Below are 13474 nucleotides of genomic sequence, written 5' to 3' on the forward strand. Positions count from 1 at the left end.
CAAATAGGACCTGCTATTGAACAAAAGCTCGTCTGAATTTTGTTCCAGGACCCAGATCAGTGGAGTGACTGTGAGAGGCCTGGACTCGGCCCTCAAAGCCAGGACAGACTCTCAGCCACACCCCTTCCTTGTTTAAGAAAGTGGCTCAGCCTCGTCCCACACCTGTCAGCAGGTGCACGCGTCCAACCACCGAGGCTGTACATGTCAGACACTCTCACAGAGTTCCCTTCCCGAATTTAAACAGTGTCTTGCTGCGGGGATTTTTCCATCTGGCCTGGCCTAATGGAGGAGGGCAGGGGCTCAGAAGTGGAGACAGAACTTCCTGCGGCAGCAGGGCCATCCCTAGGTTGTGGGTTTGGGTCCAGTGACTGGAAGAGCTGTTGTCATGACCAGGGGCCTTAACCTGATGGCTCTCATGTGTGTTCTTGCTGACCAGGTGCCGACTGGAGACGATTATTTTTCCATGGACACCGAGGGCCATCTCCAGGAGCATTGGATTTGGTATTGGATTGATAAGCTATTCGAGCGGGAGAAGGAGAATGTGCAGCTGAAATCGAGGCTGCACCACCTACAATTGGTAGGACAAGCTGTGGTCACCACGTGTAGCAGAGATGGGGGCAGTTTTAGGTTCATGTTGTGCCCTTCTCTGATGTTCAGCTACTGGATCGGTGCTGCTGCCAACACAGTGACGCTCTGAGGGCAGAGAGTCGCTTGCTAAGCTCAGTGGCTTGAGTGGGCACCACTGAAGCCTCCCACACAGAGAGGGCCTGATGCTGTGTTGCTTTCCTGTGAGGATGGAGGGGTTGGGCCTCTGTTGCAAAAAAGGTCTCCTCGGGCGTTTATGATGTGGGTTGAGCTGTGATGTGAGAGTCCCTACGGCCTTTCCAAGGCGTTAGGCCTGCTAAGGGGCCACAGAGCTGCCGTCACCATAGCACTTGCTCTAAAGCCCTGCGCTGTACGTCACTTTGTTCAGACACCCCTCAGAGACCTCGGGTGTCTTCATCCCCTAGGTCACTGGGTCAGCATACCTTTTAGTGGCTGTAAGTCTCACAGCTGGGCCATGTGCTGGAGTCATTTCTGTGCAGCTGTGTTTTTGGTAGTGAGCAGGGGCATGCAGGCCCTTCATCCTGGGGGAATGAGGACAGATGCACGGGGGCCGGGGCTTTTCCAGAGCTTGCCCCCGTCCACATCCTCACCCCCACCCCCACTTCCTGCACTAGGCCCAGGACACAGACCAGAAATGCCTTGAGGAGCTGCGGGAGGAGATCATGGCCCTCAAGACGGCACAGGGGCAGAGTGTGGAGGAGTCCGCCCACCTACACTGGGAGCTGGAGCAGCTGTCAGAGGGTAAGCAGCAGCTCCTGGTGGCTGGGAGCCAGCCTGGCTGTGGATTCTCTCTTACCCAGGTAGCTGAGCCCTTGGCTCTGAAACTCATGTGTCAGCCCTTCCTCTACCCAAGTAAATAGGGTTTTATTCAAGGGCCATTTGGAACTGTGTCATTGCAATTCTCCCCAAGAACATGAAGGGCCTGGCCACCTTGAGTCAGGACGCAAAATGTGAAGGAAGTGTTGCCAGATTTCTCAGCTTCCGTTCAGCCAGTACCAGGAGCTTCCAGATGACAGCACGCTGATGCCCAGGGGGTGGCATCTTCGATCTATCGGTGGAGGATTGGAAGCTCTGGATGCAGGAGACGTCCCCAGTGGTCACTCGCCTCCATTATAGTTGTACCCGGGGCATGGTTTCCTCCGTTGATTTCATAATCGGACAGATGGGTATGGTCTGCTCTCTGTCTTCCTGGGCTGGGGCTGCTCAGTGGCTGCTGTTCAGGGGACTCAGGCCTCTTCCTCTCCCTCTGGTGTTTGCCCCCTCCCAGCCCCCAGAGGAGGTGAGGGGGTGGCCAGGGAAGGTGGGTGTGGTGGCCAGCAGTGCAGCAGGAGCCTCAGCACCCGGCAAACATCAAGCCAGTTCCTGTGTCCAACAATCGCACGTGCACCTGAGAGTGCAGGTTAGGGTTTGCTTAGAGCTCTGCAGAGCCAGGAGGGCCTTAGGCTGGTTTGGGGAGGGGCTGCTTTTTCAATTCTGAGTGTCATTCCTCAGTGTCATGGAAAGGCTGTTGAAAGCAGCTGGGTATTCCTTCTCTTCAAGGCGTCCCATCCGCTCCAAACCTAAAATCAGTTCATTGAACTACGAGTCTGTGTGAGAAGTTAGTTCTTTCTGTGGTTTGGTGTCTCCCCAGTCCTGGGAACCCAGGCTCTGGGAGTTCAGGTTCCTGGGGAGCACACTGCCCCCTGGTGGGACACAGAAGTGGTGCCAGCTGGCAGGGACTGGCTCAGACCAGATGTGCTTGTTAGAGACCAAGGTGGCTGATGGGGTTGGAAAGCCTCCCTGATCCAGATGCTCAGTGCAGCTTGTGAGCCCTTCAGGGTCAGTGACTGACTTCTTCTTCATGTTCCCAACTCCTACTGCTCAGCTGGCAGCTCACGAACAAAGCGTGAACGTACTTTGTGTGGTTGGGGTGGTGGCTTCTTGAGTCAGAAAGGCCTGGTTTGAAGTCCTGGCTCCTCTCCTTGTTAGCCAGGTGACCTCTTCTGCTCCTCAGTCTTCTTATCTGAAAAATGGGGGTAATGAAGCTGCCTCACAGGATTGCCATGGGTACCGTGTGAGAGGAGACAGTGAAGCGTTAGGCTGTGCCTGGCCCACGGGGCGCCAACAAAGGATGGCTGTTCTTCTCGCCCTTGTCTTATCCAAAGATACCCATTGCTCTGCTTCTTGGGGTGCTCGTGAGCAGCCCTACTAGCAGTACAGTGTGATCAGGCTCCCAGAGCTGAGTGTGCGGCCTGGAGGGACAGGCGAGGGAACAACCCTGACCCCTCGGACAGTCATGTTTTCCTCCTGAACAAGCCCCGGGAGTTTCCCAAAGTCACACACCTGCTGGCGGCAGGGAGGGGCCGCGAACTCCCATTCATCTCAGGTCTGTGCTCCCTTTCTGTTCTGCATTGAAGCTGTTTAAAAGCAAAGGAGGACATTGCCTTTTTCTGCCTTACGTTTTCATCTCACTTAGAATTTTAAAAGCAGTTTGGATACACTGTGTCATTCTCTTTCAATGCAACTGTGAAAGTACAAAATGAAATCTCTGACTGAAGAACCGTACCCAGAGATGACGAGTGCTGGGCGTATGCGCCCCATAGCCTCTTCCACCCACAGACATGCGGTCAGTGATCGTGTCCCCGCTGCACCCTCGGCTGAGCCACCTGGATTCCCACCACTCTGAGGCTGGCACAGGGAGCGCACTCTCTCTGCCATCTCCGTTAGTCTCTGAAATCTTTGGCTTGACGATCAGGTTAAAACGTGGCAGAAAGTGGTGCCAACAATTCCACTGTCTTGAACGTTTGCATTGGCTTCTCTCTGCCATCACCTGCTTTCTTCGTAAGCTCTGCTTGCTCCCCTAACAAACCCAGCTGAGCCAGCAGAGGGGCCATAACCGCCCGAGGAACCCTCAGGTGCAGACAGCAGCAGCACCCTGGGAAAAAGGGAGGGCACCCAGCTGACCATCCCAGACCCTCAAGCCTAGGGCTCAGGGTGATGGCCGTCTCAGGGCCGGGGGCAGAGAGCAGAAGCTGAGGCCCCTGGAATATGGGCTCTGACTCCACTTTGCTCTTCAGCCTCCAGCTGCTTCCTGAAGCAGGACAAGGAGAAGCAGAGCCTCCAGGACACCATCCAGGGGCTGCGGGACGCCTCCCTGGCCCTGCAGGAGAGCAGCCTCCAGCGCCGGGAGCTGGAGAAGGAGAACCAGCAGCTCAGAAAGCAGGTACCCGTGGGTGGTGTCCGGAACATACAGGCGTGTAAGTGGCCAGGGGGAGCACACGGGTGTCGGTGAGCATGCGCAGCTGGGGGACAGGCAGAGTCCAGTGCAGCCACTGTTACGGTAGGGGGACAGGAGGCCTCCTGGAGAGGCGTCACGAGGCAGCATGAGGAGCCCCTGCAGCAGTGAGACCGCACACGATGGGCCTCTGTGGGCCTCGTTGCCCTCACCTGTGAAATGGGGGTAACGGTGCACCCACCAGTAGGTGCGGTGAGGATGGTGTGAGTTAGTGCAGGCAGAGGGTCCAGCCCGTGGTAAGTGCCTCATGGAAGGAGAGCAGCGCCCTGTTAGAAACCATCAGGCGGGCCCGGGAGAGAAGCAGCGATGGAAGACTCGCTCCCGTGTGGAGACCATGGATGGGCCGTTTCAGGGCTTGGCTGCTGGTGACAGGAGCGCAGTGCCCACTCTCTCCTTTCGGTCGAGGGGATGAGGAAGAAGAGATGGCTGGACTGCATTGCGTTTCTGGACAAACCAGGTCTTCCCAGTAGCGCAGTAGAAGACATCTGGGAGGACAGACAGGCTTCCCAGCCAGGTTCATCCTACAGTTACCAGGACCCCATTCACATGGCAAGAAGGGCCCTGAGAGGCTAGCGACAGCCTCCCTGTGCCGGTCATTCTGGGTCAGAGGGCCTCAGTCCATGTAGCCACCACGGGTGACACAGCTGCGTCATGGGCTCTGAGCACACCTTCACGGGTGCCCGGATTCCGGGTGAGGAAGGCGCAAGGGCACTCTTGCTTGCTGACCACCTGGCAGGACTGGTGCTTTCAGGTGTCTGGGTGTCTGTCCCGACCGGCCCAGGGGTCCTGCCAGTGTCATTTGCTGAGGCTGCCCCGGCAATGGAAGGGACGTGGGCTGCAGACCGGAGACCTGGGTCCCGCTGGTCACAGCTCTGCTGGAACTTCATCTCTGGATGAGGCTTGGGACTGCCCCTCCTCGTGTGCAGTGGTTTCTCCAGGCCTCTCGTGGGACGTCCGAGGTTCTGTGACTCACGCTTCTCATCCTTTGAGGCTCCGTGCGCCTCGCAGCAGAGCAGCTACCAAGCAGTGTGTCCTCTCCCTGGGGGCCGGAGGAAGGCCCTCCTCATACCGCGTCTCTCTGTGCAGTGCAGCTCAGGGAAAGCCACCAGACAGTCTGGGTGTTAGATTCATGTGGGCTGGGCACAGTGAATGTCTCTGTAAATGGCAGCTCAATCTTTGCCGTGATAGAAAGGCTTGACTTTTAGAAAGATGAGAACCTCCAACGGGGTAGGTCCTCAGGGGTGAGCTGCAGAGGCCTGCGCTGTAGCCTCTGGCCCAGCTCCCGGCAGGGCTGAGAAATGATCTCTGATGCTTCTCCTGCCCTCAGCGTCCACTCCGGTCCCCCCTCTGCACACACAGGACAGGTGGTGGCTGCCGCCTCCCCACATGACTCCTTAGCCCTGTCTCTCGGGTCCCATCCCCACTTCCTCTCCTGATCAGTTCCCTGTAAGACCCCAGGACAGTCCTGCCATAGCCCTCAGAGACTTGTCTTGGCTCTGAGCCCCTGGTGGGAGGGAGGGGCCACAGCTCCCAGACTAGCACTGTCCCTTGTTTGCTACCAGGAGCCTGTGAAGGTGGCCCTTCTGCTCTCCTCCCTGTCCTGCTCAGCCCGCTTGGGGCCTGGCTGCATCATGGGTCCTCCTAATGTTGGATCGATGGTGCATCTGGGCCATCAGCTAAAAACCACAGGGGACATGGCCTGACATTGACCTCCCTGGAGCCAGGACAGGCCCATCTTGGACACGTCCAGACAACATGGCCCTCTGGGAGGTGTCTGAGAAGAAGGGACAAGGGTCAGCCAGGACAGGTGGCCTGGAGTCCCAGGCCCCCCCGGTGCCAGCTCCGCTCTCCCACCACCCAGTGTCGCCCAGGATGTAGGCTGCCTTTGGTCTGTGTAAACCTTAGTTCCCGAAGTTCACGTCCTTCCCTGTAACTCATGACCTTTCTGTGGACCTTAGAGAGGGTGCGCCCCCCACCCTCACTTGGCACTGACATCCTCAGACTTCATTCCTCTTAGGAAGAGGGCAGCCCTTTGGGGCCTATCGTGGGAACACAAGCGCAGCACAGGGGCTGATGGCAGGCCCCTGGCACCTGCGTGCTCTGGGCACCTGGAGCCTCCACACAGGAGCCGTGGCCCAAGCCTTGTGCTTTGAGGAAGACAGGAAACCATCTCAGCCCAGGCAGCTCTCAGAGTGGTTCTCAACCTTCCTAATGCTGTGACCCTTTAATACAGCTCCTCATGTTGTGGTGACCCCCAACCATAAAATTATTTTCGTTGCTACTTCATAACTGTAATTCTTCTACTGTTATGAATCGTAATGTAAATATCTGATATGCAGGATGTATTTTCATTGTGCGTGACCCACAGGTTGAGAACCGCTGCCCTAGGGGAAGGGAGGGCCTTCAGGGAAGGATAGGAGTGAGAGTTCCAGTTCCACGGCAAAAAGAAGCAGGGAAAGATGGGGGTGTCCAGCGGAGGAGGGGGGCCGGGGGGGCATGGGGCAGTCACAGCTTCAGACAAGAAGCAGCCACACCAGATATGCAAAGGTTGGACATAACATTCCTTTCACTGGGACAGACGGGGGCAGCAGGGGAGAAGGATTAACAGTAAGATGGGGAGGGGTGAACAAGGCAGGAGGGTGGGGGTCACACACCCCAGGCCCTGTCTGAGAGAGCAGGCCTGGGGTCGGCCCACTGCGGTGCGTTCGGCTCTGCCGCATCCTCACTGTGGGGCTCTGGGCAGATCACTGGACTCCCTGGGCCGGTGCCCTTCTCTGAATGAGGGGGAGTGACAGCTGCGCGGGGCCTTCCTCCTCAGGGCCGGCTCCAGAGCAGGCGCTGCCATCAGGGCCGATGCCTGCTTCCTGCTGAGCCCAGACCTGGTGCTGGGAAGTGAGGCAGCGATCAGGAAGGAGAAGAAAGATGTTCTCACTTGTGAGAAAGACTCAGACACGTAGCTCCTTGCAGCGCCTTTTGCTGTTGACCCTGGCTGGGTGGGGCTGCCCCGTCCTCGGGTCCCCATGTTGGGGCAGGGGGCTGGGTGTGCCCACAGGGTGCTGTGAGGGCACGGATATGAGCCCCACTGTGCCTGACCCTCCCCTTCATGGGGAAGAAGCTGCCTGCCTGCTACTTCCTAGGAGTCTGGAGACAGTGCCCAGACCTGTGAGATAAAGGCAGGGCGGCCTCGGCCCAGGAGAAGTAGGCAGAGCTGGCATTAGAGCAGCGATCCTTCCGGGAGTTTGTCAACCTGCCTGTACCAGGCCGCCCCCAGCCAGGTGAATGGAGCCAGCTCTCGGTCCTGCTGCTCACTGGGTTGCTGGGTATCTGAAGGTCCTGCCCCCAGAGGTTCTAGTCGGTGGCCTGAGGTCTCGGGTGTTTAAAAGCTCTGAGAGCCACCTGATCTGGATCGTGGGGCTCCTCTGTTTTAGCTTTAGAGCCATCATCCCAAGCCAGCATCAGGGTCACAAGTCAAATGCAGGCTCTTGGGCCCCAGCCGAGAATGACCATGTCAGAAGCTCTGAGGGTGGGAGGGTCCTGGCGTTCTCAGGAGGGGTCAGCTCTTGTTGCACCTGCCCCCTGCCAGGTGTGAGCTGAGCATGTCACCCTGACAGAAGCTGGCGCCCATGCCTGCTGCTTGCTGGCACTGTCAGTTAAGGACACCTGCTCACAGTCACATCGTTAGCAGGGAACCACCTTCTCCCCATCCCCTGTGGTCATGAGTTTGGTGTCAGTGGGAGGGGACAGCAGCACGGGCCTCGCCTGGGAGTCGCACCTCAGGGCCCACCCTGAGTCTGAATCTGCATCCATCACGGTGTTCAGGTGTCAGGCACAGAGTGTGAGACGTGCGGGTCCAGGCAGTTCATGTTCAGGGAGTGGGCACTGGTGGTTCCCACAGAAGAGCTCCGTGTCGGGCCGCTGATTGGGCAGTCGTCCAGGCAGGACGGAGCTGGTCTGACCTGGGCAGCAGTGGGGTGTGGAGGGGGAGCCGCATGGGGAATGAGGACAGGCCTTGGTGGTCCATTTACTTGGAGGGGAGAGGAGGAAGAGAGATAGCAGAGGACCCCTCCGAGCAGCTGGATGAATAGGAATGCCACCAACTGGGTGAAGTCCCTGTAGGACATCCAGTGGTGGCTGCTGGCCCCAGGAATGTGGCCTGGCCCTCAGGACAGTAGTGGACACGGCCTAAGACGGAAGCATTGAGAGTGAGCAGTGGAAAGCTGGGAGGGAAGCTGACCAATTGGTGTCCATGGCCTTTTTCTCTACCATGAGCTGGAAGTGCACACCATGGGCTGGGAGGTGATGGTCAAGGGTATGGGGAGCTCACTGCACAACTAGGCCTGACCTGGGCAGCAGCTCAGGGACACCACACAGGAGCCAGGCTCCTCCCTTCCTGCTCTGCAGCCTTGGCAGTGGCTGATGTACCTCCCCAGGAAGTGGGCAGGAAGGTTTCCCCTTGAGAAAAGGCCTGATAAAGTGTTCCGTGGGGCTGACAGGTTTCGGGTTTGCTTTAAAACACAGTTCACTCCCTGAAACGGACTTTTGCACTTGTTGGGTCTTTGACTCCGCAGAATGAAGACTGGCAAGTCCAGATGGAAAGAGAAAAGCAGACCAGCCGGGATCTGGCAACTCTCTGTGAGGAGCTGGTGGAGGAGAGAGAACAGCTGCTCCGTGACATCAAGACCCTGAAGGCTGAGGAAGCCCAGGAGGTAGGCCCTCCAGCGCCATGCCTCCCCTGGCGCCCCTGCCTGCAAGAGGGAGATTCCAGGACCATAGGCTGTCCTGGGAATCCAGCAGTGATTCCCGGGTCACCAGTCTCTTCCCTCAGCTTCAGCTCACACCAGCAATTCCAGCCACAGCAGGGGCGCGGGGACAGATATTGCTTCCCAGGGACACTGGCAATCTTTTTGTTTTTTCAATCTATTTTTTATTTGTTTCAGAGGGAAAGGGAGAAGGAGAGAGGGATAAAAACATCAATGATGAGAGAGAATCATTGATCAGCTGCCTCCTGCTTGCCGCCTACTGGGATTGAACCAGCAACCTGCACATGTGCCCTGACCGGTAATTGAACCGTGACCTCCTGGTCTATAGGTTGATGCTCAACCATTGACCCACACTGTTTGGGCAGCACTGGCCATCTTGTTTATGATTGTCATGACTTGGGGGAGGAGAAGGGAGGTGCTCCTGGCTGTGCTCCTGGCTGTGGTGGGAGAGGCCAGAATGCTGCTAAATGTCCTGCAGCTCATGGGACAGCCCGCAGGACAAAGATCCCCCTTCAAATGTCCAGCTTCACACTCAGAGCCCTGGATAACCTCCAGGGTTGACCCGCCTCACACTACAGGAAGTCCTAGGGTAGGCAGCCCAGTGCTGGGGCAGCGGCTCAGGGACGCCACCCAGAAACCAGGCTTCTCTCTTCCTGCTCTGCCAGTCTTGGCAGTGGCTGTTGTACCTCGCCAAGAAGTGGGCAGGAAGAATGTGGAGTGTGAAGAGACAGAGGGAAGGCCTCCCGGGATCCTCTGTGGACATCTCATTGGCCACACCTGACACATGACTAACCCTAGCTGCAAGGGAGGCTGGGTATCAGGTACTTGAGTTCTTCAGCCTCTCTAGTATTGCAGAAAAGGGACTTGGGGTGGTGCTGTGTAGACTTAAGAGGCATGCATCCACCCTCCCCCAATATGGCTTCCAGTCTAGGAGGTGGAACGACAGGTGACAAGCCAGGTGACTTGAGACGTGTGCTATTGAGGGAATATACGTGGGTCCAGGGAGAGACTTATTAGGTGGAGGACATTCAGAATCGTGGTGCAGGGCTTCCCTGAGGAGCTGTCAGTCACACTGAGCCCTGGAGGATGAGAAGGAGCCAGTGATGCGGAGGCCGCGGGTGGAGGCAGGTGAGCATTCACAGCAGAGGGAAGAGCATGTGCAGTGTCTGCAGGGGAGAGTGGCGTGAGGAGCGGCCACAGAGGTGGCGGTCAGCTCTCGAGCCCCTGTGGACCAGGGTAAAAGCACCAGGAAATCACCTCACTGCTTTAGGAGAAGATGTGGTTTCTGTTTCTGAGTCATCTGGCTCCTGTGAAAGTGTTGAGACTGGAACTGTCTGGGGGGGGATCTCCGTGCCCTTCACCTTCTGTCCATGTCAGGCCTCTGGGAAACGTTGGGACGTCCTTTGGGGCCATGATGAAATGCGCATTCCAGGCCTACACTTTAGGTCTCCCGTTTGGACCGAAATCACGCCTGTGTCGTTTCCATTGTGTTTTCCTGCAGTTCAAGGATCTTAAACAACTGGTGCGTTCGCTGCGGGAGAGTTCACAGACCAGCAGCAAGGCCCGCATGAAGGGCCAGAAGACTGAGAAAAAAGTCCTCCTCCAGACGGTGACGGACTCCAAAAGGAAAGTGACCATGATGGAGTGGGAGCGGCGGCAGCTGTGCCGGGACCTGGAGCAGCTGAAGGCGCAGGCGGCGCAGGCACAGGAGCTGGAGCACATGAAGGTGCGGGTGAAGGAGCACGTGGTGCGGGCACAGAAGCTGGAGCAGGAGCTGCATCGGCTGCAGGAGGAGATCGAGAAGCTGGCCATGGAGGTCAGCGCCCTGACAACGGCCCCTGGGAGGGTCCACGCCCTCGAGCGGGAGAGCCCGGACCTGTTGCTGGAGAACCAGAGGCTGCAGACGTCTCTGGACACCCTGCAGCCCGAGGGCCTGGAGCAGGACAAGCAGCTGGACACCAGGGTAATTCTGGCCTCAGAATGAGGACGGATTCCTCCTGGTCAACTTTCTGGTGGTTTGAATGCGGTTGGATGGGTGTTGTGTAAATATCAGAGAAATGGGTTGGTAGTGCTGTTCAGGTTCTCTATATCCTTACTGATTTTCCATGCACTTTTCAAAGTGGTCAGAGAGGGTACCCAAGGAGCTTATCCAGAGAAAGGGCATAAATTGCCAAGAAAGGTCACATGTGCAGAGAGGGGCCCAGGACTAAGCTTAGGCCCATGGGGCAGTCCGTTTCTGCCGTGGGCCTTCCCAGAGCAGCTCCTTGAGTGCAGGGAGAACTGTCCTCAGCACGGCTGGGTGCTGCCTCTCCTGAGGGTCCTGCTATTTTGGTGTCGATACTTGGCCTGCTCTTGGCCCCTCACTCCGTGTGGGGATGTGGGGATCTGGAGTCTGTGGTCCCCCTGGGCCTGCACCTGGTGAGGCATCATCCCCTTCTCCCTCCCAGCAGGTGGAAAATTCCACTCTGAGCTCCCAGTGCGCCTCGCTTACTGCGCTCACAGAGCAGAACACGCAGCTCCAGCACCAGCAGCTGGCAGCAGCCCACAAGGCCCTGCAGCAGGAACACGCGTGCCTGGGCGCGCTCCACGAGCACCTGACTAGGGAGCACGAGGCCCTTCTGGACAAGTACCGCCGCCAGAAGACACTGCTGAGTCGGACCCTGAAGCTGGAGAGCAAGGCTCTCAGTGACAGGTGGGTGCCTGTGGCTGGGGGTGACTGACAGGCTCCCCGGGCTCCTGTCCCCCCTTCACTCTGGCCCCTCATGTTTCCTCTGGTCCCGCTGCTTCACAGTGAAGAGAAGTAAATCCACCTTCACCCTCAGCGATGTGGAGTTGGTGTGGCTGGAGACTGAGGGGCAGGAGGGTCCCCCAGGGGAGAAGGGTGTGCCCACTAATCCCGGCTCAGGGAAACCAGGTGTCAGCATTGGGGTCCCAGCTCCCGGGGGATTCCTACCCCCTCTTCCTATTCTCTCCAAACCAAGGACCAGGAGGGGAAGTCACCACAGCTGCCGATTTTCAGCGGCGTGCCTTACCTAGCTCCCCAAGCCTTTTCCCTGTCCAAGTCTCAAAGTCTGCACTTCTGATTTTCTTTTTTTACTTGTACTTTTGGAAAGTTTTGAATATATGGACTTGTACAGACTAGTATAGTGAAAACCCCGGGTTCCCCTCACCTGCAGCAGCATTACCAATACTCTGCCATTCTCATGTCACCTTTACCTCTGACTCTCCATATACCTTTTTAAAGGTAAAATTGATGTACCTTAAATGCATAAATCTTAACTTTGCACTTTTTCAAAATCAGGGCTTTGTGTGCATGTAGTCAGCCAACTTCGTCTGAGCTCCTGCCAGGCAGATCCCTGATTGGAATGACCCCAGCAGGTGCACCGGGACCCAGAGCCTGGGGGAAGTGAGATGTACAGAGGACTCCAATGTGGTGGGGAGAGAGAGGGAGAGATACTCTAAAGAGAGGCTCTCCCACACTTGGAGCAGCCCAGGAGGGAGCTGTCCACTTCCTGTGCTTGTGAGTTATCCCTGCTGAGTACTTCCCATGCCTCTGCCTCAGCAAGATGCTAGGCAAAGGCTGGGGCTTCCCTGGGAGCAGCTGAGGTGCAGGAATTTGGCATCACAGGGACCAGGAGGGCACTGAGCCTGCAGAGCCTGCAGAGGGCGCGTGCTGCTGCATGAACTTGGGGGAGATGACATTCATTTAAATACTCACCCAGTGCTTCCTGTGGACTCTCTCCAGAGCCTTCCACCCCTTTCTCCACCCAGATGCCCATCCTTCGGGGGTGCCGAGATGTCTGCTCCTATTAGACTCTCGTTTCTTCCAGCCAGAATGAGCATCTTCTGCCTCTTGGCATCTCCATCTCTGCCTCCTCTGCACCCATCCTGTGTTCACGAGATGCTTAGTGAGCACCCACTGGGCGCCTGGTGCTGTCTAACATGGTTTGAATGCACCCAGCTGACTACTGATGGGAGCCTCCTGTGGTGCCCACCCCTCACCAGGTGCTGCGGGCCCTACCCTCAATGATAACCGTGTGGATATAGTCTTATGGCTGTTAACATGGGAAGGTTTGTACAGGTGGCATTTGACTGGTCTGAGGCAGGAGTTCATTGCTCTGCCTATGACTCCTTGCTTGGTGGACCTACTGTGTGATTCAGTGGTTTTTGCTGGTTGGACAGATAGCTGGAGGCCCTTGGTGTGTCTGCAGCAGGGCTGCAGGTTGGAGGTGGAGGTGCCTGGAACACTGGCCGGGGGATCTGTATTCATTTCACCTGACACTTGACTGGGACACTCGCTCCTTCGTTCCCCTGGTGCACATGCACTGGGTGTCAAGCCTCGTACCCGGGATTCAGTGGGGAGAAGCACTCGCAGTTTCTGCCCTGCAGGAGGGTGGTTACTAATGGTTGCGATATGCTTGATCCTGTGCTTTTCCAAGACACAACAGGGAAGCAGGAGGTGGTGACCCTAATGAACCATAGCCCTGTTTGTCAAACCTGGATGAGAAAGATCGCCGCCCTGAAAGCCCAGCAGAGCCATCACCCCCACCTTCCATTTCCCATGTCTGGGCAGCCTCCACTTGTGGCTAAAGGCCACAGGAAGGAATGTTTGTCTTCCAACAGCCGACCGAGCAGGTGTGTGTGTCTGAGTCCGCACAAGTCTTGGCTCCAGGCAGATGGTACAAGTACAGCTGATACGGGGTGGGCAGGCGGGGATGGAGGGCTGCAGGCAGGGGCTGAAACCCTGGAACCTGGGTGGACTCTGTCAGCCTGTCTCTGGGTGTGGACACCTCAGGAAGGGGTTCTGGAAAGGGTTTTGCCTGCCTGGGGAAGA

At 57.2% G+C, this 13474-nt stretch overlaps 1 protein-coding gene across 3 annotated transcripts in view; it reads left to right on the forward strand.

Annotated features, from left to right (window-relative positions):
- The first annotated feature begins 436 nt into the window (after window positions 1–436).
- Window positions 437–13474, forward strand: part of LOC308525683 (uncharacterized protein) — a 42126-nt gene continuing 29088 nt past the window's right edge. Inside the window, exons 1-5 of one of the 3 annotated variants that reach the window (XM_081100482.1) lie at window positions 437–1347; window positions 3663–3808; window positions 8449–8586; window positions 10142–10603; window positions 11088–11332. In XM_081100482.1, coding sequence (XP_080956608.1) covers window positions 1269–1347; window positions 3663–3808; window positions 8449–8586; window positions 10142–10603; window positions 11088–11332 — 1070 coding nt within the window. In that variant the 5' untranslated portion in view covers window positions 437–1268. The remainder of the gene's footprint in view (window positions 1348–3662; window positions 3809–8448; window positions 8587–10141; window positions 10604–11087; window positions 11333–13474) is intronic. The other 2 variants (XM_081100481.1, XM_081100483.1) reach the window with 2 other exon arrangements.

This window comes from Myotis nattereri (genome assembly GCF_964212035.1).
Source record: "Myotis nattereri genome assembly, chromosome: 10".
Lineage (NCBI taxonomy): Eukaryota > Metazoa > Chordata > Mammalia > Chiroptera > Vespertilionidae > Myotis > Myotis nattereri.